The sequence below is a fragment of the Asterias rubens genome, chromosome 20, assembly GCF_902459465.1.
Source record: "Asterias rubens chromosome 20, eAstRub1.3, whole genome shotgun sequence".
Classification (NCBI taxonomy): domain Eukaryota; kingdom Metazoa; phylum Echinodermata; class Asteroidea; order Forcipulatida; family Asteriidae; genus Asterias; species Asterias rubens.
The window spans coordinates 10939519-10966403 of NC_047081.1; the positions used below are offsets into that span (position 1 = coordinate 10939519).

At 40.2% G+C, this 26885-nt stretch overlaps 2 protein-coding genes across 2 annotated transcripts; both read right to left on the bottom strand.

Moving 5' to 3' along the window:
• Positions 1–4645: 4645 nt before the first annotated feature.
• On the bottom strand, positions 4646–12630 carry LOC117304008. Its single transcript, XM_033788485.1, has 4 exons — positions 10982–12630; positions 6884–7832; positions 6199–6844; positions 4646–5331 (listed from the first exon to the last, which is right to left on the bottom strand). Exons 2-4 carry the CDS (start codon positions 7826–7828, stop codon positions 4646–4648), a joined length of 2277 nt encoding a protein of 758 aa, XP_033644376.1. The 5' UTR covers positions 7829–7832; positions 10982–12630.
• Positions 12631–14797: 2167 nt separating this feature from the next.
• Positions 14798–22581, bottom strand: LOC117304101. Its single transcript, XM_033788602.1, has 3 exons — positions 22555–22581; positions 17671–19319; positions 14798–15692 (listed from the first exon to the last, which is right to left on the bottom strand). The coding sequence occupies exons 2-3, from the start codon at positions 19313–19315 to the stop codon at positions 14980–14982; spliced, it is 2358 nt and encodes a 785-aa protein (XP_033644493.1). The 5' UTR covers positions 19316–19319; positions 22555–22581; the 3' UTR covers positions 14798–14979.
• Between the last annotated feature and the right edge of the window lie 4304 nt (positions 22582–26885).

Consider the following 26885-nt stretch of genomic DNA (forward strand, 5'->3'; position numbering starts at 1 on the left):
GCGACTGTAGAGTCTGGTTTACGGTACATAATAATAGCGCGCGCGAAGGTGTGATGAGAAATGTGTGTTGTAGCCATTATGGCGAGCTGCGGGTCGATAGAGTGGCTATGCAGCGTGCGAAAACAACCCGATTGAGTTACAACGGAAGACATGAAAGAGCGCCATTCACATCAATTTTATTACAATTGCGGTTTTACAATATTCAGCTCTAAAAAGTATACTACCTGTAGATAGCGGCATTTTATCGAAACTTTAAACAAAAAGCTGATTAATGAGCTACGTATAGATAAAAAAGAAGGTTATTGTTTTGCGATGAAAATTGATAATAATTATTAATATCTCATCATAATTATATAATTTCGGTACAGAAAAAAAAATGGAACGTAATAAAGGGTGAGCATCGTTAGTAAAACTTCGCTGTTTGGAATTGCTTCTAATCCCTTTTAAATGTTTTCATGCTCTAAAAATACATATAATTACTGAGGTGAGTGACCAAAAAAAATACATAAATTTGTCTCTGGAAATACGCCCCGAGCGGATCAGACGGACCACGTGAAAAATGTGGTCCTGCAAAATCCCCCCCCCCCAAACACACACCCTAACAAAAAACAAAAACCCACACAAAATGTATGTAAATTATTACATTCTACGTTTAAAATATCTTTCCAACCGCATTCATTTCATAACAATCGCCCAATTTGAAGGCATTTTTAAAGGAGCCCGTTATATGCAAATACATTTAATTAAAATACGGTGATACATGTTACTTTTAGAGCGCCCTCCAGTGGTGTGGCTAGTGTAGCTATGGTTTGTGTTTCCCCCACCCCCTGGGGTGAGGAGGGGAAGGATAACTCCCTCTTCACTCATCAGTCCACACCCTCTAAAAAACATTATTAAAAGAAACAAAGAAAAAAGACCTTTCGAGATCGATTTGGCGTTGCCTTTGTATGTTGTTTACAAAATGGCCAGAAAAACTCACTTGGTATAAAGGAGGAATCGCAGCGTAAATTAATATCGTGTAACTGCTCATTGTATTAACAAATGAATTGGCCATACAACGTTACTTTTAGGAAGATCCGAAACTTGTAAATACTCTACACGATGAAATACCATAAACCTTTACTTATAGAAAAAGTTCTACATTGCTAAATACTCAACATTAAACATACAATTTTACTTATGGGAAGATCTCTACATTGGTAAACACTCTACTACAAATGAATGACCATCAGATTTTACGTTTAGGAAGAGTTCTAAATTGGTTAGTACTCTACAAATGAATGACCATTGAATTTTACTTGTATGAACCATTCTAAGTTGGTTAGTACTCTACAAAATGAATGACCATTGAATGTTACTTATATGAACCGTTCTAAATTGGTTAGTACTCTACATATGAAAGACCATTAAATGTTACTTATATGAACCGTTCTAAATTGGTTAGTACTCTACATATGAAGGACCATTAAATGTTACTTATATGAACCGTTCTAAGTTGGTTAGTACTCAACAAATGAATGACCATTGAATTTTACTTATATGAACCATTCTAAGTTGGTTAGTACTCTCATATGAAGGACTATTATATTTTACTTATATGAACCATTCTAAATTGGTTAGTACTCTACAAATGAAGGACCATTGAATTTTACTTATATGAACCATTCTAAGTTGGTTAGTACTCTACATAAGCATGACCATTAAATTTTACTTATATGAACCGTGCTAAATTAGTAATTTTTTTACTTAAATGAATGACCATAAACTTTACTTATAGAAACAGTTCTAAATTGGTAAACTTTCTATTTAAATGGAACTTTACTTATAGGAAGAGTTCTAAATTTGTAAATACTCTACAAACGAATTACCATAAAACTTTACGGAAATACTGAAATTAAAAAAGACAATAAAATTTTACTAATGGGAAGAGTCTTTAACATTGGTATAAACTATAAAAAAGTAACACTACAACTTTGCTCAGGAAGTTCATATCTGCAAAGGTCGTGGGTTCGAATCCCACCCGAGTAATATGCCTGTGATATTTTTTTCACAAGACTCGGGAACGTACTGAGTATACAATGCTAACACACATCGGTGTATGGGTAAAAAAACTAAAATTAATATTCTTTATCCCCGATGCAACATCTATTATATGAAGTTCATGTTGTTAAAAAAAATGAAAGATCGTTATGTGGTTTTTTTTAGTGAGAAGCATTGCAGCTGTTGAGAGAGGCTATAAACTATTAATTTGAGAAAGATTTCCCTTCGGACAATATCGTTCACCTCAAATTATTTTAATCTGAGTATTAATCAATTGTGACCCGCTCCAACGAAATGAGGAATGTCTAATAAAGTTTCATTTCGTGTAATTTGACACCGAACATAATCATAACAAACAATTAATGAAAATTATTGAATTTTTTAATTTTTTTATTACTACACTTTTAGGTTGCCTAAATCTTGATTAAACTTACAATGGTCTTACCTTTTCGTCAAAAGATTACTAAAGATGTAAAAACAGACGATTTCTGAGCCATGTTCTTGACGTAATTATCCAAAAATGTTCCAAATCCCACGGGACAGACAGCGAACATTCATTGAAAACACCAAATTTGGCGAGCGTCGCAAAACTTTTCACACAACTTGCATAGCGCCACCAAGAGTACCATTGGAAAGCCAAAGATTAGAGGTGTCTAAATATAGCCACCAAAAACATGTGTCAACACTGAAAGGGGTTCAAAGGTCACCAAAGGCAAACCCTGTTTTATCAGCGATGACATCTCCCATTCATAAATCCGCGTCGCGAGATTTAGTATGGCTCACAGACCGAGGCGTTGTTTATCCATGCAGCGTGAGAGTCCGATCACCCGACCCGGTCTTGTTGCCATAGCTAGTTGCAGCGCTGGTAATACGACAATGTACACACGAAGACTGCGCGGGTACCATGCACAAACTTTGCTACACGTACGACGTATGGAACAGTGGAATGTTTATCGAACGTTGGGAAAACAGTGTCTAATTTCCATCATTGTTTTGTGGTTTTTCAAGGTTGAATTGTTCCAAACCAAAATAATTCTGAATGTTAAAGGAATAATCTTTCAGTTAAACTTCATGCTGGGTAAGAAATTTCGCTAAAATCATGAGAAACATGCACGGGGAAATTGCGAATGTTCCCGGGTCTTCAAGCCGAGTATACCCGTGGGGATTGATGCTATGCGCTGAGTGACAGCTGTCTTTACAATGTTTTGACTTGACGGAACAAAACTCGCATTTCAAGTTGGAAATATCAACGCAAATTGCTCTAAAATTTCAGGTAAACATTGTCAAACTTATTGGTGAAATTGTCTACACATTATAATCTAACTTCTCGTTGAGTTGTTTGTTCATTTTGGTAATTTTGTTTGCCTGACTACGGGGGGTTAAAAATTGATGTTTTCATTATCGTAAACAAAAATATTAATATTATTTTAATGAGTGTGTGAGACGTCGCGTTTTTTCAAATTAATTTTTATGGAGTTTGTGTTTTCCAAAACGGGTCGTAAAATTAAGCGTCAAGGGCGTCGAAAATTCCACATTGGTTCAGACAGGAAGGTCGTATGATCTTGATTTTTATTTCATTTAAAATATTAAGATTTGCTTGTTTGGAATATTATGAAATATGCAAATGTGAAATTCACTAGACATTCCTCATTTCGTTAGAGCGGGTCACAATTAGCATTTCAGAGGGGTGGTATCACTTCGCTAAATGTTCATGGATACGACATTTCTTGTGAAATCGAGTGACAATTATTCTACAATTTTGTGTTTGTTTTTATCAACAAGTAGACATTAAATTTAATTGAAACGTTAACATGTGACTTTTATTTTTCTTTTAATGTTCGGCTTGTGGTTTCTTTGCCGCCTCTGGAACTCTCTGCCTCAAAGTCTAAGAGATACACATGACATTTCTCACTTCCAAAACTCCCTTAAAACACATCTTTACAGACTGGCCTTTGAACACATCTGAGATTTCTTCTATTGACCTGGACCGGCGCCTTTGAAATGGGTATACAAAGAAAGTGCGCCTTACAGATGCTGTGATTTATTTATTATTATATCAAACTTTGGACCTCTGACTTGAGACTTGATCAGGTTAAGTATAGCCTACAGTCAAATTTGTACTAGCTTTTACCTTTATATCTATAGACCTTTCTTTTGCAACGTCACAGTCCGAGTTTTTGCAAACCCAGATTGGAAAACTATGGAAAGCCGTAAGTGCAAATCAAGAAAAGATCGCTATTTTTGGTAACGATCTAACCAAATTTGTTGATTTTGTTTAAAATAAAACAACTAATTATAAGAGGTATTTTGTTTAATTGAAAGTTTGCAGAAAGTGTTGAACTTTGTTAAAACATATGTTACTACGATTGAATGTTTTACTAACATTCGGCCGACCATGCCAACCGAGGCGGTTTGTTTATCAACAAAAGAAATGTCTATATACCTTTATCACGCTGTCTTGTTCATGTTCCCCGTTTTCAATAGGAGTAATGAATGCCAACATTCATTGCGCATGGCATCAGACTATTATTTCGTCTAGCCTCAGTTTGGTTACAATGAGTGGGAATGGAGTAAAATCAAGATGACTATACACCGTGATAAAGGTCTATACTGTAACCTCCTCCTTCAGCGTTTCAAAAAACTTCAAAGTGTTTTGCTCAGCGACCACAAGTGTGCCATTCCCAGTCACCACGATGTCGATGACAGGCTGGGAGATGTTACCACTTGTCAAACACCCAACGAAGCTTCCACATGAAGTGTACTGGTGAATGTGGATCTCCTGAGCGCCCTCTATTGATACAGCCACGTAGATGATGTCCCGGCTGTCACGACAAAGGCCAGAGCAGATGACTGGAGCTTCCTTTTCACCGTCCGTCGTAGATCTTGCCACGGTTGGGTGAATGGTCAAAGAGCTGGCATCGTTGTCGTCCAAACACTCGACACGAGCTGGCTTCTTTGAAGCGACTAGGATGCGCCCTCTGCTGGTACATGCAAGGAAATCAGGTTTGATATCAACTGGTATCTTGCGGACCATGGAACCGTTGGACGTGTCGAGAATGACAATCCCTTGCCAGTTAGAGTAGCTTATGACGATTTCTTGATTCCTGTAGTGTACCACTTTGACAGGCTGACCAAGGCTGATGTTTGAGCCATCTTGCACGATGGAAGCAGGGACGGCGATTTGTTTCAACAGTGCACAAGAGTTTGAGTAAAGATGCACAACCATATTGTATATGCAAACTGCTGTGCAAGAGGAATTTCCGCTGTCTTCAAGTGTTGCTACGATACCGCCTATTCAATAAAGAAAAAAAACAGGTGTGTAATCTCAATTTTCGTAAATGCAGTAGACGACTTCAGAACCAGCAATTTATATTTACCCTTCATTTGTAGACACTGTGTCTTATACAGAAATACCTTGCAGCTTAGCAAAAACCTGCTACACCCAATTTGTCACAATTGAATTAAAGGGTTTGTGGGTACATAAAACACACTGTCCTCAAATTTACTTTAAACTTAAAACACAGTTTGAACAAAATGGTGGTAGAAAGTTTCCCTTAAAATATGAAATGCTGAGGTGCTGTTGTCTTTTGAGAAATGAGTAAAACAATTTGTCACGAACATAATTTCGTATCAGTGAGACGAACATTATTTTAGCATGTACAACGTTTACCAGAACTGCGTGTAAACTTTGCTACCTTCTGTTGGTTCCGGTTAGCCACCCAGTGTGAGCGATACACTGCCGGACAGGCATCGACTGATTTATTGTCGATCATGTCGGCAGTATGTGATGCGAAACGCCACATAAGGATTTCATTACGAGTTAAAAAGTAACTCGATGCCCTCCCAAACTACTCGCAAGCTAATTGCGCCGTCCCTCGCATGTGGAGCAAACAAGTTCCCAACTCAGTGAATACGTGGGACTATTGATAGTTTTAAGACCAAATTGAAAACTCACCACACGCCATTTCTTAATAACCTTTATTCTTGTTAGCGCCTTGGGCCGGATGTGTTTTTGCGCGTCAATGTCTTTATTATTATTATTAATATTTATTGTGACGAGGTACTAATGAATCAGGGTGAGCTTTAAACGGTTTTATTTTTTCTATTTGTTGTTACCTATTGCAAGAAAATGTTTTTTGTTTTTTTTTACATTCTTACCATTGTAATTTTGACTGAGATATCGCTGTATGAAGAAAGTATGAAGAAAGACTGCAGGGTAGTTATTTGAAGAAGAAACCAGGATTTCATCATTCGATGAAGCTGCAGCCATACTGATTAAGTTACAACCGGTATTGATCTCCCTCGCAAACTTCCAAGTTGCTCCCAGAATCAGCTCACCGAGTGCCGTGTCATCGCTACTCTTGAATAGCATCTTTGAGTATCCCAGAGGCAGCCTAGGGGGGCTCTGGATGAGAAGAACACGCAGATGGCTGTCGACGACAAGGCGGAGATTAAGAAAATCCACGTTGGAGCTTGACTTCACAGCGTCGGAGGCTGTCTCCACGGTCTGCCGCATGTGTTCGATCTCAGCACTCACCATTTTACCGACACCCTTGATCATGGATGTCCGAAGTTCGAAGGTGCCTTGGATTGACTTCAAAAAGTGGTCCAAATTGGTGGCCACTTTTGACATGTCTTCCTCGTTGTCCTTTGCAGCCTCCGATTTAAGAATGACTTTAAGGTCCTTGATTTCGTCGTCTGATTTACGTATGGACTCAGCTGCTTTACCAAACGCAGCGAGGGAGCTGTCGAGGCTTGCAAACTTCTCATCGATTGTTTTAGAATACTTCTGTTTGTTTTCTTCCTTCACTGCATCGTCCTTCATGGGTGGCATCTCGGCAGCGTTTGTCGCAGCGTTTCTCTCAGCAGTTGTGGCGAGGGACTTGGTTATCTTTATACCGGTTTTGTTCATTACCTTTGTTCGAAGCTTCTGACGCTTGGCAATGTCCTTCGAAAAGTTATCTTCTCTTTTCGCGATCTTGCTTTCTTCTTCAGCAGCTTGGTTGGTCACCAACTGACGAGTTGAGAGCACCGAACTCTCCAGATCCGTGGTCATCTTTGCTAACTCCGTACTTGCTTCCAGATACGCTGCTAAATTCTCCTCAAATTTCTGAATGAGCTCCTTCGTGTTTTTCCTGAAACGGTCAGCAGCTTCGTCCAGAGTGATGAACTCGTGGGTCGATTCGCGGTGATCGACAACGGTGCAATCTCTGCAGATCAGCTGATTGCATGTCAGGCAGTAGAACCTCTTCTTCTCTCCTCTGTGTTTTTCACAAGGTGGTTCGTCTTGAGCTTTGCTCCGGAGGCTCACTTTACCGGACCGTAGGGTGTCCAGAGGAACGATGCAGTGACCGGCTGTGGCAGAGATGCGTTGATGGATGGCCTGGCAACTTGTGCAGAGGAAGAACGGGCAGTCCATGCATCTAGACTTTGCCTTTTGCTGGTCGGTGCACAACTCACAAATCACCTTAGCCTTGGGCTGGGTGAGTTTCTCTTGGAGAGTAAAGTCTTCGACCATGCTCACGAGGTGGAAGTTGGTCTTGAGGCTAGCGACGATATCCGTGCCGGGGGCAAACGTCATTGTCTTACGGCAAACAGGACATCTGATTATGGAAGGATCTTTGGTAGACTTCTGGTATGTTGCGAGACATCTTTCGCAGAAGTTGTGGAGGCACTCTAGAATTTTGGGTTCGTGGTATCGCTCGTGGCAGATGACACATTCTAAGTGACTCTTGCTGATTTTGCTTAAAACAGCCGCAACTTCAGCACCGGATTTCTTGCCCGCCATTTTTCTGTCAACAAATAAAACAAATGCCACATCTTGATAAAGACACACAAAACCTCTTAGCAATATGCAGATTTAATATTGATATCAAACTGTAATTGAGGGTTTTTTCAGGTGCGATAACCAATATCATAGCGCCAAATGGTGCACTGCGGATGGCTTTGGGCATTCATTTTCATAAAAGTTCCAACATCTGATGGGCGCCGAAGTACATTTTCAATCATACCCCCCCCCCCCAAACGAGCCTAATTGTTAACACCTTTTTATGTAATTTACTATCTTGTATAAGATGGCACGAATGTAAAAACAATGTAGAAGGTAAAACAGTGTTTCAAACACTTAAATTTTTTACATTTAACTTTGGAATTTTCCAATCACACAAGGCCATTATTTAAAATGGGAGGGGGGGGGCTGCCACTGCCCCCCCCCCCCTAAGGGATCGCTCCGCCTTTTTCCGAATCCAATAAACGATCACTCGGCTTCTCAAACTCTAAATCTGAGGTTTTGAAATCAAATTCGTGGAAAATTGCTTCTTTCTCGAAAACTACATTACTTCAGAGGGAACCGTTTGACACAATGTTTTATACTATCAGCGTCTCCCCATTACTCGTTACCAAGTAAGTTTTTATGCTAATAATTATTTTGCTAATAATTATTTTGAGTAATTACTAATAGTGTCCACTGCCTTTAAAGGAATCGCTCCAAGTTTCACCAACTAAAACGCCGTTCTTAACCAGCAAAAAGTAGGGTGACGGCTTATCGCATCGGATACCCGACGCCAATTGAGCGAGTGGAAAAAACGGTTTCACGAAGTAGCATGCCCGTAGTTGTGTGAGCGCGCGCGCGCTGACCTAGTTTCAAAAATGAACACAAAATGCTTTGTTGTAGCATAGGCGAGTGCTACTTCGTGAAAACGCAAAAAGACATTTTTGCTTTTTTTTTTTGGTATCCCGGAGTAGCACGCATCTTCTCTTGTGTCTAGTTTTATAATTAATTATGCAAATGAGTCAAAATAAGATTAATTGATAAGTTCAAGTCATCAAGTATCTACATTGAAAAATTTAAATGGAAATACTTTGAAGTTTTGAAGGGAGGCGGGTTTCTAAAAAGTGTTCAACTTCAGAGGCCGTTTTCTCTGATTGTTATTTTTTGCTGGTGTAGCAGCAGTTGGGTGCTACGTCGTGAAGCCGCTGACGATATGGTGCCATTTTGAAAAATGCATTCCCTTTAATATTAAGGTTATAAAGTGTTGTAGAAACAATTACCACTCTTCTTGCCAGTAAATTTCAAATCTTTGTTAACAAAATTTGATGGCCTTAATACGTTCATGACGTTTCGACCTTAGCAAAGTATTTTTCAGAGGTTTCATTAAAAAAAAATTAATAATTGCGAGAAAATGGTGAATTTTACCTTCAACTTCCACTATAAACTCCAGGTGACGTCTAGTTGTGGTACCACTGAAAGACAAAGCATCAATTTACTAATAAAGTATCAGTCGTTGGTGTGGCAAGAGCTTTAATGGTTAAATCTTCTAAATCGTGTCCACCCCGGTTTACGTCTTGTAGTTGAGTGCTTAAACTGCTAAATTTGTTCGTCCAGAACAACAACAACTGTTTCAATGCTCTCTCGCTCAATTCAGCATTTGGTATGTGAAACACAAAGTCATGTACAACACAATATAATTGATGTATATCTCTTTGCTCCAAGGGTATTTTTCCCACTGGCGCCAACAGAACTTGCCAGTTTAGCCATACGAACCGGATCAGACCGGTTCTGCCATGCGCAAAACACAAGGCGTATAGACAAGCTGCACATTCAAGTCGGTAATCATTAACAAGTTGTTTTGTCTGTTTTGTGACATAATATTATCAGGGGTGTTTAAATCATTTATAAGGGCAAAGCAACATAAAAGTTCAGAAAATTGGCCGGATGCCAAATTTGAGGGACAATTTGCCTTTGACTGAGCGATATGGGCTGGTGCCAGTTATAAATTACAGCATCCAAACTGTAACATACCGTAGATCACGACCCACTTCACGATACCATTTTGGGAAGCGGCAGTATCATGAGCAGTCAATGTTGTGTATTTTTTAAACCATATTATTGCTATTTTTGCTCATGTTTTTTATCCTGCATTTTAATGTTTTTCTTGGTTGTACAGCGCTTTGAAACAGTGGCGCTTTATAAATGCATTTAAGTTAAGTTAAGTTAAGAACACGTTGCCTTGGATCGGGCAGGTTGGTCTTTGAAAAGCGTTTGAAACAGTTTGTTATGAAATACCTATGGGCAGATAGGTAATTTGGAAGGTAAAATATAATGGTCCACGCAAACATGCCTCGGAATTGCACGGTTTTCCTTTTACGTTGCGAACAAACACGGTCGGCCATTTTTGTTGAGTCAAAATTTTGACGCCATAAAAATAATGGTCGACCGTGTATAGCGTGCGACTTAAAAGGAAAACCGTGCAATTCCGAGGCATGTTTGTGTAGATCATTGTATTCTACCTTTAAATTATCTATCTAACCATATGCATTTCATAACAAACTGTTTCAAACGCTTTTCGAAGACCAACTCGCCCGATCCAAGGCAACGTACGTTCCTTTAAGGGGATGCGTTTTTTATAAAATATCAAGTAATACACCACATTAGGGAAATGGACAGAGTAGGCCTTATAAACTTTTCTAATTATTTTTATGGGGGTTGAGCAATAATTATAGATTTTGTGACTATAACGGGCGCACAACGTCTGCAACACTCTGCAACTTTGGAAACAACATAAACTTCCGCTGCTGTTATATAGCGTACGCGTAAAGTATACTTGTGCTATAACATTACTAGTGTAGGTTTTGCGAACTCATAGACTTTGTCAGAAAAATTGGATAACAATATACAGGCTACATAACTTCCAGTCAAAATCAAGCTCAAGGTCTACTGATAATAATGTGCAAACATTGCAGGGACAGTTTTTCCATAATGACCTTAATTTGAAAAGATTTAACGAAAACAAGTCAAAACAACACGAAAATAATGTTTCTTTGAAGCACACTATACAAAATGATCGCTGCAAGTGATCTAGAAACCACAGCGAAATGGTGCAGTGACATTTTGGGTACAAACCATACATAGCAGAGAAGAAAAATAAGAAGTTTTACTCACAGAAAAATCGCCAGACCAACTAGTAACACAGAGAAAGAGTCGGTTGAGCGTACCCGTGTATATTTACAGGGAGTGGTTCTTGGTAGAGTTCCGGGCAACGCACACTTTAAGCATTACTACGCAATTTACGTTTTATTTATTAATCGTTTTTTTTTTTACATGACGGCAGAGTATTATACTAAAACCTAAGTGACATGTTAGAAAAACACACAACGATTAATGTGATTTTAAGATAATACAATGTTTAGAACTAATTTATAGGCGGACTAAGTTTTCCAATGTGAATGTGGATGACCTATTATGACCCTCCATATACTTAGTCTGGTTCCCAGACCCAAAACTCTCCGACTAGGCTCTGTCGAATTTTAACAAGAGACGTCAAGGAATCTTTGGTCAGGGAACCAGACTACCTAGTACTACGACTTATCAACAGTGAAACCGAGCCAAATATATTGTTAACGATCCAGGAAAGGCGCCCGAGACACATCTCATTGTGTTTTGGTCCATTGAGTACATGTACATGTAGTAAAGCCCTACGGAATGTAATCAAGTGCACGGGCTATGTCTAGAATTACCACTGTCAGACATGATACAAAAAAAGTTTGCTCTATGGTAACCAAAATAGAGTCTACCTCCAAACGAAACCCAACCAGCAACTCCGATTGACCGTGTGACACACTGATTTATATTTTCTCAACTAATCCTCGCTGAATTCACCATTTGGCATGTCTGATTAACAATATTTGAATACCTCTTGGCTCAAAGTCAGAAGAGCCCACAGAACAGAGAACTTGTCTTTTGTTGTTTAAAGGCAGTGGACATTTTTTGGTATACTCTAAATAATTATTAACGCTGCCCATACGATAAGCTCCTTAAACGGGCAAACATGCCTCGGAATTGCACGGTTTTCCTTTTACATTGCGAACAAACACGGTTGGCCATTTTGTGGAGTCAAAATTCTAATTATTTCTAATGTTTTTCTAATTATTTTTTATGGGAGTTGACTATAACGGATGCACAACGTCGTCCTCCTCTGCAAAACTTCGGAAAACAACATGAACTTCCGCTGCTGTTACTATTATAGCGTACGCAGCACATGGCTGCACCTATAGTACAGTTTTATTGCAGTGCTATGTTACACCCATTATTCTTTACACATAGTGTGGCCCATGTGAAAAGCTTACTTGTGCTATAACATTACTATAGTAAGTGTAGGTTTTGCGAACTCATAGACTTTGTCAGAAAGATTGGATAACAATACACAGGCTATACATAACTTCCAGTCAAAATCAAGCTCAAGGTCTACTGATAATAATGTGCAAACATTGCAGTTTTTCCATAATGACCTTAATTTGAAAAGATTTAACGAAATATTGTTTGAAATACACTTGTTATTGACACTTGTGTAAACATTTGACATTATTCAACATCACATTCCAGTCGCAAAGTATAGGCCTAGGCTACACATCAGCCGTAAGATCATGTTTATTCCATAACGGGTTTTGTGTCCCAAAACTTCGTCAATTAAAAGGTGATAAAAGCTAAATGTTATGACACTATAGCATGCTTGATTAAACTGAAATTTTGTTTTGAGTAACATATTGTCTGCTATTAAAGGCAGTGGACACTATTGGTAATTACTCAAAATAATTATTTGCATAAAACCTTACTTGGTAACGAGTAATGGGGAGAGGTTGAGGGTATAAAACATTTTGAGAAACAGCTCCCTCTGTAGTGACATATTTTTCGCGAACGAAGTAATTTTCCACGAATTTGATTTCGAGACCTCAAGTTTAGAATGCGAGGTCTCGAAATCAAGCATCTGAAAGCACACAACTTTGTGTGACAAGGGTGTTTTTTCTTTCATTATTATCTCGCAACTTCGACGACCGATTGAGCTCAAATTTTCACAGGTTGGTTATTTTATGTATATGTTGAGACACACCAAGTGAGAAGACTGGTCTTTGACAATTACCAATAGTGTCCACTGTCTCTAAACAAAATAATAATATAATATACCGTACCCTATCACGGCTCTGTGTAGTGAGGGATTCGGCACTTATTACAAATATTGTGGAAGACTGTTGGGGTTAACCCTATAGTGTTTCTCGTTCAAATAGCAGGCACAATTTTTGTACAGGTTTGCTCAGGCTTGCACGCTGCAGTTAAGTTCACTTGTTAGGCATACTTGGCTTCCATACCAGAAATAATGTAAAAGCAAAAATAATGGTCAAGATCCAAAACTTGTAAATACTCTACATAAAGAATTACCATAAACCATTACTTATAGAAAAAGTTCTACATTGCTAAAATACTCAACATTAAACATACAAGTTTACTTTTTATATAGGAAGATTTCTACATTGGTATTAACACTCTACAAATGAATGACCATTAAATTGTACTTATATGAACCGTGCTAAGTTGGTTAGTACTCTACATATGCATGACCATTGAATTTTACTTTTATGAACCGTGCTAAATTGGTAAATTTTTGACTTAAAATGAATGACCATTAACTTTACTTATAGAAACAGTTCTAAATTGGTAAACTTTCTACTTAAATGGAACTTTACTTATATGAAGAGTTCAAAATTTGTAAATACTCTACAAACCAATTACCATAAAACTTTAACGTAAATACTGAAATTAAAAAAGACAATACAATTTTACTAATGGGAAGAGTCTTTAACATTGGTATAAACTATAAAATAAAATTAAAATAAAAAGTAACACTACAACTTTGCTCAGGAAGTTCATATTTGCAAGGGTCGTGGGTTCGAATCCCGTCCGAGTAATATGCCTGTGATATTTTTTCACAGGACTCGGGAAAGTACTGAGTACACAGTGCTAACACACATCGGTGTATGGGTAAAAAAAACAGAATTAATATTCCTTATCCCCGATGCAACATCTATTATTATGAAGTTCATGTTGTTAAAAAAATGAAAGATCGTTATGGTTTTTTTTTTTTAGTGAGAAGCATTGCAGCTGTTGAGAGTAGGCTATAAACTATTAATTTGAGAAAGATTTCCCTTCGGATAATATTGTTCACCTCAAATTATTTTAATCTCAGCATTAATCAATTAGCATTTCAGAGGGGTGGTATCACTTCGCTAAATGTTCATGGATACGACATTTCTTGTGAAATCCAGTGACAATTATTCTACAATTTTGTGTTTGTTTTTATCAACAAGTAGACATTAAGTTTAACTGAAACGTTAACATGTGACTTTTATTTTTATTTTAATGTTCGGCTTGTGGTTTCTTTGCCGCCTCTGGAACTCTCTGCCTCAAAGTCCAAGAGATACAAATGACATTTCTCACTTCCAAAACTCCCTTAAAACACATCTTGCCAGACTGGCCTTTGAACACATCTGAGATTTCTTCTATTGACCTGGACCGGCGCCTTTGAAATGGGTATTCAAAGAAAGTGCGCCTTACAAATGCTGTGATTTATTTATTATTATATCAAACTTTGGTCCTCTGACTTGAGACTTGATCAGGTTAAGTAGCCTTCCTTCAAATTTGTACTAGCTTTTACCTTGAGATCTATAGACCTTTCTTTTGCAACGTCACAGCCCGAGTTTTTGCCAACCCAGATTGGAAAACTATGGAAAGCCGTAAGTGCAAATCAAGAAAAGATCGCTATTTTTGGTAACGATCTAACCAAATTTGTTGATTTTGTTTAAAATAAAACAACTAATTATAAGAGGTATTTTGTTTAATTGAAAGTTTGCAGAAAGTGTTGAATTTTGTTAAAACATATGTTATTACGATTGAATGTTTTACTAACATTCGGCCGACCATGCCAACCGAGGCGGTTTGTTTATCAACAAAAGAAAGGTCTATATACCTTTATCACGCTGTCTTGTTCATGTTCCCTGTTTTCAATAGGAGTAATGGATGCCAACATTCATTGCGCATGGCACCAGACTATTATTTCGTCTAGCCTCAGTTTGGTTACAATGAGTGGGAATGGAGTAAAATCAAGATGACTATACACCGTGATAAAGGTATACTGTAACCTCCTCCTTCAGCGTTTTAAACAACTTCAATTTCTGACTGTTTCGCTCAGCGACCACAAGTGTGCCATTCCCAGTCACCCCGATGTCGATGACAGGCTGGGAGATGTTACCACTTGTCAAACACCCAACGAAGCTTCCACATGAAGTGTACTGGTGAATGTGGATCTCCTGAGCGCCCTCTATTGATACAGCCACGTAGATGATGTCCCGGCTGTCACGACAAAGGCCAGAGCAGATGACTGAAGCTTCTTTCTCACCGTCCGTCGTCGATCTTGCCACGGTTGGGTGAATGGTCAAAGACCTGGCATCGTTGTCTTCCAAACACTCGACACGAGCTGGCTTCCTTGAAGCGACTAGGATGCGCCCTCTGCTGGTACATGCAAGGAAATCAGGTTTAATATCAACTGGTATCTTGCGGACCATGGAACCGTTGGACGTGTCGAGAATGACAATCCCTTGCCAGTTAGAGTAGCTTATGACGATTTCTTGATTCCTGTAGTGTACCACTTTGACAGGCTGACCAAGGCGGATGTTTGAGCCATCTTGCACGATGGAAGCAGGGACGGCGTGTTCTTGCAACGTTACATTAGAGTTTGAGTAAAGAACCACATACGTATCGTATACCAAAACTGTTGTGCAAGAGGCATTTCCGCTGTCTATAAGTGTTGCTACGAAATCCATGCCTATTCAATAAAGAAGAAAAGACAGGTGTGTAATCTCAATTTTCGTAAATGCAGCAGACGACTTCGGAACCAGCAATTTGGATTTACCCTTCATCTGTAGACATCATGTCTTGGTTCAAGACTCTCCTGGATTTGTCACAAGAGGGCGCGCTTTCACCCCCAACGCGCTATCAACCATGAACCGCTATCACCCGATAACCGCTATCACAGGAGTGTGATAGCGGTTTTATCACCCGAGAACCGCTATCACACTCCTGTGATAGCGGTTTTATCACCCGAGAACCGCTATCACAGGAGTGTGATAGCGGTTATCACCCGAGAACCGCTATCACACTCCTGTGATAGCGGTTTTATCACCCGAGAACCGCTATCACACTCCTGTGATAGCGGTTATCACCCGAGAACCGCTATCACACTCCTGTGATAGCGGTTCTCGGGTGATAGCGGTTCTAGTCTGGTCCCCTGACCAAAGATTCCTTGACGTCTCTTGTTAAAAATCTTAGGTCAGGTATCACATAGAGCATGACGCAACTTGTCAGGGTCGGGGGTCATCTCCAGGGAAACCATGTCTGCACTAGTTGCGATAACGTAACCCTCCTCCCGACGGCGGCCGCCAGGCAGGCCGGAGGGTTACGAGATTATTTTGATCGGCAATTATGACAATCTGGTTCAACACGTATAATTTCGACAGCTAGTCTAGTCACCAGATTTGCCCCATTTTTACCACTTTCAAAAATCATGAAACTTAATCCTCAATCAATGTCTAATGAACACTTAAGTCAAAACACCTTTGAAAAAATATTTTTGAAGAAAAACGACAAAAACTTACCAGATCCCGGAGCGATTTCCCAGGTTCATATATTTTGAACTTGTCGCATCGCTTTGCAAACGCTTTGTTTAGGCACAACGCCTGCATTGGCAATAACTGGCATAAAAACTCCTGGATCTACGGCCGACAGGACTGACATTACGATTCCGTACCGAACATCAACGATACTGTCCGAATGTTGACGACAACACGTTCGGAACATTTCGGATATCTTCGAAAAAGGAGGAATTCCTCCTTTTTGGTCACGTGAATTTGGGTGATACTGGACCCTAAATTCGACAGAGCCTAGTCGGAGATTTTGGGATCTGGGAACCAGACTGTAGCGGTCCGTGGTTGATAGCGCGCCCTCTTGTGACAAATCCAGGAGAGTCTTGAACCAAGACTACTGTAGACACTGTGTCTAACATATGAATACCTTGCAGCTTAGCAAAACACCTGTTAAACCCAAGTCAAATTAGAGGGTTTGGGTACTTTTTGTACTATATAACAATGTCCAAAGATTTATATTAAACCAACAAAGTTTGAAGATAATTGTGGGAGAAAGCTTCCCTTAAAATATTACATGCTGAGGTGCTATATTTTTTTTTTGAATGAGTAAACAATGCCGCTAAAATAATTGTTGTATCAGTGAGACGAAAATTATTTGAGCATGTACGTTTACCAGAACTGTGTGTAAACTTTGCTACCTTCTGTTGGTCCCTGTACCCACCCAGTGTGCGCGATACACTACCGGACAGGCATCGACTGATTTATTGTCGATCAGCAGTTTGTGATGCGAAACGCCAAAATAAGGATTTAAGTCCGAGTTAAAAGTAACTCGATGCCCTCCCAAACTACTCGCAAGCTAATTGCGCCGCCCCTCGCAAGTGAAACAAACAAGTTCCCAACTCAGTGAAGACATACGTTGGACTAAAAATAGTTTTAAGACCAAATTGAAAACTAACCTTATGACACGCCATTTTTTAATAATCTTTCTTCTTGTTAGCGCCTTGGCTGGATGTGTTTTTGCGCGTTATCAATGTCTTTATAATTTATGATTATTATTAATCGTGACGGGGTACTAATGAATCAGGGTGAGCTTTAAACGGTTTAATTTTTTATTTTGTTATTACCTATTGCAATAAAATGTTTTTTCTTTTACATTCTTACCGTGGTGTTCATCGATATATCGCTGTAGACCCCCAGTATTAAGAAAGACCTTGACACTATATGAAGAAGAAACGAGGATTTCATCATTCGAGGAAGCTGCAGCCCTACTGATTATGTTGGCACCGGTATCTCTTTCATAACCTGTAGATTCATAACCTCCATATTCATTCCAATAACATTCTTCATGACAATCGGTATTGGTCTTGATCTCCCACACAAACTTCCAAGTTGCTCCCAGAATCAGCTCACCGAGTGCCGTGTCATCGCTACTCTGGAACACCATCTTCGAGTATTCGACGGGTAGCCTGCGGGGGCTCTGGGCAAGAAGAACACGCAGATGGCTGTCGACGACAAGGTGGAGATTAAGAAAATCCACGTTGGAGCTCGACTTCACAGCGTCTGAAGCCGTCTCCAGGGTCTGACGCATATGCAGGACGTCATCGCTCGTCATTTTACCAACTTCTTCGATCTTGGATTTTCTAAGTTCGATAGACTTCAAAAGATTCTCCAAACTGTTGGCCACTTTGGACTTGTCTGCGTCAATTTCCTGAGCAGCCGCTGATGTTAAACTGCTTCTTAAGTCCTCGAGTGTATCATGTGTTTTAAGCAAGGATTCAACAGTGTTGCCAAACGCATTGAGAGAGCTGTCGAAGTTATCCAACTTCTCCTCAATTGTTTTTGAATAAATCTGCTCGTTCACATTCTTGACGGGTGTCAACGCCTCGGGTTTTGTCTCACTGGGGATCTTGATCCCGGCTTGGGACAATAACTTTGTATGAATATTCTGTCGTTTGGAGATATCATTGGAAATGTTCGCTTCTCTTTGCACAATCTTGCTTCTTTCTTCAGCTGCTTTGTTGGTCACTTCCTCACGAGCTAAGACCATCGCCTTCTGCAGATCGGTGTTAATCTTAGTTAACTCCGCGCTTGCTTCCTCAAAAACCTTTAAATTCACCTCGACCTTTTGAATCAGCTCTCTTGTGTTTTCCTTAGCTCGAGCAGCAGCCTCGTCCACGGTAGTGAAGTTATGAGCGGGATCACGGTGTTCAACAACGGTGCAGTCTCTACAGATCAGCTGATTGCATGTCAGGCAGTAGAACCTCTTCTTCTCTCCTCTGTGTTTTTCACAAGGTGGTTCGTCTTGAGCTTTGTTCCGGAGGCCCACTGCGCCGGACCGTAGGGTTTCCAGCGCCACGATGTCATGACCAGCCATGCCAGAGATGCGTTGGTGGATAGCCTGACAGCTTGCGCAGATGAAGAATTGACAGTCCATGCATCTGGACTTTGCCTCTTGTTGGTCGGTGCACAACTCACAAATCACCTTCTTAGCCTTGGGCTGGGTGAGTTTCTCTTGGAGAGTAAAGTCTTCGACCATGCTCACGAGGTGGAAGTTGGTCTTGAGGCCGGCCACAACATCCGTGCCTGGATCAAGCGTCGTTGTCTTACGGCAAACAGGACATTTGATGATGGAAGGATCTTCGGTAGACTTCTGGTATGTTGCGAGACATCTTTCGCAAAAGTTGTGGAGACAATCCAAAATTTTGGGTTCACTGTACCTCTCGTGGCAGATGATACATTCTAAGTGACTCTTGCTGATCTTGCTTAAAACAGCCGCAACTTCAGCATCGGATTTCTTGCCCGCCATTTTTCTGTCAAAAAATGAGACAAATGCCACATTTTCATAAAGACACCAAAATCACTATTAAGGCGGCAAATTTAACAATAAAAAAATTACATGATCACAATATGGCTGTCAGTGTATCTCTTTGTGTTTTCTGAACATCACATCTGATTGGCTGCATATAAAAAATACATGTAGAGGTGTTTGAGCGCGTGTCAGCGCCCTTGATCAATGCATGAGATGGTGACACTGATCTCGAGATTGGGCCGTATCCGAATTGGCGGCTATATTGAAGTACATGACGCCCTTAGCAACACCCCTGGCAACGGTCGTAGCCGCAGCCGTAGCTACCAATTCGGACACGGCCTTATTGACCCATTTCACCTGACGTCATCATCAGAAAAATCTTGAATGCGCCATACTGGTGGGCAATTTCACTGTGCGTTTTCATATAATAACTCTATGCATAGAGTATGCTGTGCGTTATGCAGTGAAGTGCGCATTTTAGGCGACGCGGCGTTAATACACGTAAACCTAACTGCCCACCAAGCAACATAGACCTTATCGCATATACCAATGCGCAAGCGCAGACTGTTGAATGAGGTGCATTGTGGGATAGATATGAATCAAATTTGGATACCAGCTAGACCACAATGCACCTAATTCCAAGCGTTACGCGCGCGCCCCGGTATTTGCGAAAAGGTCTATGGCGAACGTGGCAACAGTCGCCGCGTGTGACGCGCGTGCAATTGCAAGAGGTCAATAATTGAACTTTCGATTCGGGACTGTATGTAGAGCGTATAAAGGACGGAAAATAACAGAACGCGGCGGTCCGGGCGCTCAGCCTCATACGCTCTCGTCCCATAAACTGGGGTCGATTTCACAAAGAGTTAGGACTAGTACTAGCAGATATACAAATTGCATGGATAGTCCTAAGTTAGGACGAGTACCTGGTCCTAACTCGAGATAAGAATAGTCCTAACTCTTTGTGAAACCCACCCCTGTTTCTATATTCGTATTCGTGTTGAGAAATTAGTAGGCCTATACGTGGCAAATTCTTCCTTTAGATTGAATGGGAGACTTTCTGGGACGATAGAGGGCAGCAGACTTACCGGGTAAATCCATTGTTCTCAGAATTATGCGCATGTTCAGAACTACGTAAACAATGGAATTTTACCCGGTATGTCTGCTGCCACCTAGCGTTGGAAAGTCTCCTATTGAAGTGGAAATTGTCACCTGTATAAAAATGAGCCGATCTTTTACTTATCGACCTTTCACTTGATGCGCAACTGCTTTTTATTTGATTTATACGGCTCAATGAACCAACAATAACCAGTAGGTCCCTACTGCCACTAAAACCCTTCAACTTTTTCATTTATTTATTTCATGAAAACCTCCAAAAACGGAGAAGAAGAATCAAATTGCAAAACTGCAAAACAAATTCATACACTTTTTATTTGCTGAGCAAAATTTAAATCTTTGTCAAATGTTCTGATGGATGCCCTCACGTTTTGAAGGTTATAGCAGTGTCTTTCGTAATAATTTCAATAAAGCGCAATATCAAGTCATAGGCCTATTCAGTGAACAAAGGATGACTGTTGGATTCGGCTCACAATGTGTGTTGAAATGTAGTTCCCCATTTATGTGATAAGTCCACATGCGGTAATTGATTGGCTCTTGGCCTGACTGCAGGATACAACTGCCGAAGTGTTTTTCATCGCAATATGAAAAGACGATTGTTGGCCTTAATCACAACCGAAAGGACAATTTCTGATACCCCCTTTGGCACGTTGACATTTTTAGTGGCAAAATAATAGGCTAAAATGTTCCACTTCACAGGTTCTAAAAACGTGTGAGTATTGGCAACCTTGGTTTGCCTTCATAGCAAAATAAAAAGGTTTTTTTATTTGACCAATAATGTTATCAAATTAATAAATATTCTTATTACTCAAAACCAATATTAACTTAAAAACTGACTTGGTAACTACGTTACTTCAGCCGAGGGATCGAGTAGTTTCTCACAATGTTTTATACTGTTAACGGCTCTCCGTTGCTCGTTACCAATTAAGGTTTATGCTAATATTATATATTTTGAGTAAGTGCCAAACGTGTACAGTGCCTTTAAAAATATACCGATGAATAAAATTTAATAATATCATAACAAACGGTAGGCCTATAAACGACCCCTTAAAAGTAGTGTCTCGCTAAAAAGAGCATTATTTTGTTTTGCCATGTTTAAGTTTAAGTTTAAGGTAGGCCTACTGAAGGCATATTCCATTCAATATGATGTGTGTAAACAAAACAATATTTTGTCACAGACAGGGGTAGTATCCTCGTTATTAAAGCCATTGGACTCTTTCGGTTCAGAAAAAAATATTATTCCATGAAATACTTTACTTTTTAAGAAAACAGCAAAACAATATAAATTTACGTTAACGAGAATTACGGATTTATTTTAAATACATGTCATGACACGGCGAAACGCGCGGAAACAAGGGTGGGTTTTTCCATTGTTTTCTCCCGACTCCGATGACCGATTGAGCCTAAATTTTCACAGGTTTGTTATTAATTGATATAGAAGTTGTGGTACACAAAGTGTGGGCCTTGGACAACACTGTTTACCGAAAGGGTCCAATGGCTTTAATCTATAGTCAGTTAACTCCCAGGGAAAAAAATCCCATTGAATCCCATTTTTATATTTTGAATGGGATTAATGGGATCTATTGTTTTAATAGGATTCAATGGGATTCAATTGGGTTAAAAAGGATCCCCTGTGGATCCCATCGGAATCCCATTGAATATGTCCCAAATTCCACAACAATCCCATTTAATCCCCGGTAATCCCATTCAAATTTTCTAATTTAAATTTATTCAAACATACAGCTGATCTTTAAAGTTCAATCCAGTCCAATAAATTAAATCCAATCACAATAAATCCCAAATCTTTGAGTTATAATTAAAATCAGCAACACCGTAACCCCCAAAAGCCAACTTCTCACAAACTGGTCAACAATTACCTAGCCCTAGAAGATATATAAAATGCAACCCACACTGTCGTGTAAAACTAGTGACCATGGTTTGACACAACACAAATTTTAGACAATCAATCATGGAGTCAAAACAACACTAAAAAACCAATGTTTCTTTGAAGCACACTATACAAAATGATCGCTGCAAGTGATCTAGAAACCACAGCGAAATGGTGCAGTGACATTTTGGGTACAAACCATACATAGCAGAGAAGAAAAATAAGTTTTACTCACAGAAAAATCGCCAGACCAACTAGTAACACAGAGAACACAGAGTCGGTTGAGCGTGTATATTTATAGGGAGTGGTTCTTGGTAGAGTTCCGGGCAACGCACACTTTAAGCATTACTACGCAATTTACGTTTTATTTATTAATCGTTTTTTTTTATACATGACGGCAGAGTATTATACTTAAACCTAAGTGACATGTTAGAAAAACACACAAGACGATTAATGTGATTTTAAGATAATACAATGTTTAGAACTAATTTATAGGCGGACTAAGTTTTCTAATGTGAATGTGGATGACCTATTATGACCCTCCATAGTACTACGACTTATCAACAGTGAAACCGAACTAAGATGGCGGCTGGGTGACGTCAATGCATATCGGCCGCTAAGGGAAGCAGCGCTGGGCCCTGTTCAGAAGGCCTATAGTCGTTACTCCTTTACAAGTTGAAAAACACATTCAACAATAGAATGACGCGATTTTGGGCTTTGGAATGTGATGTTACATGCAAGGGATCTATGCGCCTTTTCAGCGACCCGACATGCTTGAATGCGCGCAAACTTATAAAGTGCGTTAATGTTAAATGGGTGCGTGCCTTTAGCTTCCCCGGGTCGACCCCCGGTGTGTGGCGGGGTTTTTTTTTCCAGGACGAACGTGTGCAGACAATTTCCCACGTTCGTTTCGGGAGAAAATAACCGCCACAAACCGGGGTCGACCCAGGGAAACTAAACGAACGCACCCATTGTATTCATGCATGTTTTACGTCACGGACGTGATCAGAGTTTTGGGCATCCTTGGCCCTATATAATGCCTTCCCTGCAAAATGCAACAGTTTACCATTTGACCAATGATTAAAATCCATAATATTACCGATGAATAAAATTAGGCCTATCCAAAACAAAAGGTTGAAACTTAATTTTTTACTTGGAAAAGTTGTAATGTTTTGTTATCATAAAAGGGCATTATTTTGTATTGCCATACAAGTGTATATCGTAAGCTACTCAAGGCATTCCATACGTGGCTAATGTTATAACAAAAAAGTACTTTCTATCTGAGTTAAACAGAGATAGCATAAACCGAGGTATTTTCTTGTTTCCTAGACATTACTTGGTTACATTATTTTATAAAGTTATTATTTTATAAAGTTTGTAAAAAAATCAACCTCATGATTTCACTGGCAATGTAAATTTGGTCTGCAGAAAAAGGCTTTGAAAAAAGTTCAATGTTTTAAGGAATTTTTATAGTGATTTAGTTTCATTTCAACACAGGAAAAACATCATCGAGATCAACGTCATGATTTCACTAGTAATGTAAAATGGCCAGGGGAATGAATGCAAATATTATAATCAGTTAATTAATGGGAACCAGACTAGTTTATTTTTCCAGTCTCGTTTAGGTATAACATTGATATCAATTGGATACATTCAAGATGGCTGCACCCTGATGAATGTCTACAGGACGAGTAAAATTGTCCTATTCTCGAGAAGACTGGTCTCAACTCTTTGTGAAATCCACTCCTAAACAAAAAGCCCTTTAAAAAGTTCAATATTTTAGCAATTCAGTTTGAGTAGTCACTAAGGATCGAAACAAAAGGAAAGGAATTTCGCAACGAAGTTAGTTTGATTATCAGAATTGGACTGAGTATGTTGTAACACCAGTACTGGCGGGTAGGAGGGGTTTACCAACGGCGATTATGGCAGGATCGTTTGGTAAGGAAGTATTGTCACACGCTGCCCATACGATAAGCTCCTTAAACGGGTGGTTTCCTGGCGTCGCCTGGTGGTGTGACGCACGCTGCTGCTGGTGGTGGTGTTGATCGACGGTGCTCTGTCCGTTGTCTCGACGGGCATAAAGAACAGCGGGATCTTCCAGTAAAGTGCCGAACGCAGACTTGTTGTTGTTTCTCGAGAGCTGTTCCAACTTCCTCTGGAACACGGCTGAGGGTGTTTCTTTGCCGCTGTTGAAGAGGTCTGACACGTTCTCGAGCCGGAACCAAGCCTTCCCGGAAGAGTTCCGGTTCTTATTTGGCCACTGGGTGCGCTGGACGACTTCCCCTACCGTCAGTACGGCAGGGTCTCGTAGCAGCCTTTCCTTTGGGTCGGTGGTGCACTGACCTGTTTTCAGTAAAGCTGGCCACGCATCATTAATTTCAGTCGTGGAATTCCTGCCCGAGTCTGTTTTCACATTGAAGTTACATCCTCTAACAGGTATGCGTTGTCCCGTTAAATAACAAGGATTTTGTGGACGAAATGAGGAACCTTTAACCTTTTCTTTCTCCCACATTCCCTCCCTCCGTGTGAAATTCTTGAAAAGTTTGTCACTTTGCACATTTTTGCAGGATGAATAAGGTTTGTCTTGAGTCAGGTTTTCCGTTAACCGTCTTGGTTTGGGTTTACGGCAATCACGAATGGTAATGTTTTGGCGGAATGTTGGACAGTAATCGTACTTTACTTTGGTTGTTAACGGCTGAAATAAAGGTCCGCGAATGTTGTCTTCACCAGTGGGACAGTCTTGGCTTGTGGTCAGAGGAGACCAGGAGGAGCACTCTGCGTCTGAATCATGAAAGTTCGGCGTGGTGGGTGCATTCACAAGGATACAGGAGACTTCCTCCGAACATTGACTTAGTCTTTGACTATCTGGCTGGGTATCTGGGAGAGCCTCTTCCCGGTTGGATCGACTTGATAGTGACGGGCTGGATGTGAGAGTTGTTTTTCTTTTCTTGCTGCGCCGTCTTTTTGGAAACACCTCCGGGGAATTGCCGTCGCTATCCCCATCGCTACTGGAGCTTCCATGCCTCGTGCTGGCATCGCTCTTTAGGCTAGAGAAACTGGCACTCAGAGACCAGTTAAGCTTGGAAGAGGCACTGTCGGAGGCGTCAACCTCATCATCATCCTCGTCATCGGTGCTTGTGATGAATTTTGTCTGCGGGAAAAACATCAGCTGCTGGTCGCTGTTCAGCATCTGTGAGAGTGACTGTGGGCTGGAATCTGCTTCCTGGACCTGTACCGGAAGGCTGTATCCCAGTGTTTCCACACTGTCGACGGTCTTCCCGATAGTGGACCGGGGGAAAATCTCATTCTGACCCGGGCCAAGGATCTCGAGTGCCAGGCTGTCCCTGAATGAGATCAGATCGTCCGTGAAGGATGAAATCTCGGCGTCTGAAGGAGATCGAAAGTTTGAGGGGGACATTAGTCTGGGGTTGTGGGTAAAGCTTTCGGCTAGATTGAAGGACGCATTCCCGTTTTCCCATCCCATCACGTGCCGGCTGACTTGTAATGTGGAGTGAAGTTTTACATCAGCTGTAGAGGTTGATAAACGCAAAGAAATATTTGTTTGCTTATATATGATTTTCCCGTCAATCAAACTCGGTAAAAGTTTCACTACATAGGGAATATATTAAACACCAAGCTGGCAACAGCTAATTTCAAAAACATTGGTTAAATTAAAGTCTAATGATTATTCTATTGCACAATTTTTGTATTAAAGAAATTGTGGCTCAATAGTTATTCTGGTCATTGTGATCATCATCAGTTAGCTTGGTAGGATTCGAACCCACAACATTTTGTAGTGCAAGTCCTGCAATCAAACCACTAGACCACGGTGATTTTTAAATGATACAACGTTAAAACCTCTCTGGAACTGTGGCCCTTGTGAATGACATAAATACAAAATAATAGAGGTTTGAAATACAATAATAATTGTATTACTCACGTTCTTGCACTTCGTTGTCCATTTTTCAGTTTTCTCAATCGAAATGAACACCGGACTAGCCAAAAGAGTTAAATTGTGTCTGATATTGTTAGCAAAAAATTAACGCAAGTCGGTCAACGGTGTACAACAGTGTGGCTACTCTCGACTCGCATTCTTTTGTTTCTCATCATCATGTAAAGACACATGCGCGTGCCTGCGTTGCGTCCGCGCGTTTCTGCGTTGCGTCCATCCAGCGTCCTCGCGCCGGCCTGCGGACGAACATAAACCAATGCGTCAGTTTTATTTATTGGGGCAAAAACAAAGGCAAATTACGACCAAGAAGTTAAGGTCGTAGGCTAGCATTTGTGCTGTCTTGAATGTTCAATTATTGTCTCATGAGGTTAAAGGTTCAAAATTCATCTTGAATTACATGTATGCTGCTGATAAGTTCCACGGAGGAAGAAGTTGAAGGGGAAAAAATCTGAACACTTACATTCAAGACGTACGTGTTCGTGCACTTGTTGGCCGAACACCTAAATAGACCTTATGCACATGACGTCATTTCAGTAGGGCGCTCTTACCTAGAGGTCAAAAGGAGGTTGTTCATTGGCCAATCCTGTGCGCCGCGCGTACAAATCTGTGCGTTT

What these genes read in the sequence shown, in the direction of transcription:
- LOC117304008 (XM_033788485.1), bottom strand. Translation starts at nt 7,828, where the DNA reads ATGGCGGGCAAGAAATCCGGTGCTGAAGTTGCGGCTGTTTTAAGCAAA. An exon ending in AGAGAAACGCTGCGACAAAC is followed by an intron (nt 6,845 to 6,883) that starts GCTGCCGAGATG and finishes GATGCAGTGAAG; the next exon opens with GAAGAAAACAAACAGAAGTA. An exon ending in TCTCAGTCAAAATTACAATG is followed by an intron (nt 5,332 to 6,198) that starts GTAAGAATGTAA and finishes TTTATTGAATAG; the next exon opens with GCGGTATCGTAGCAACACTT.
- LOC117304101 (XM_033788602.1), bottom strand. Translation starts at nt 19,315, where the DNA reads ATGGCGGGCAAGAAATCCGATGCTGAAGTTGCGGCTGTTTTAAGCAAG. An exon ending in ATATATCGATGAACACCACG is followed by an intron (nt 15,693 to 17,670) that starts GTAAGAATGTAA and finishes TTTATTGAATAG; the next exon opens with GCATGGATTTCGTAGCAACA.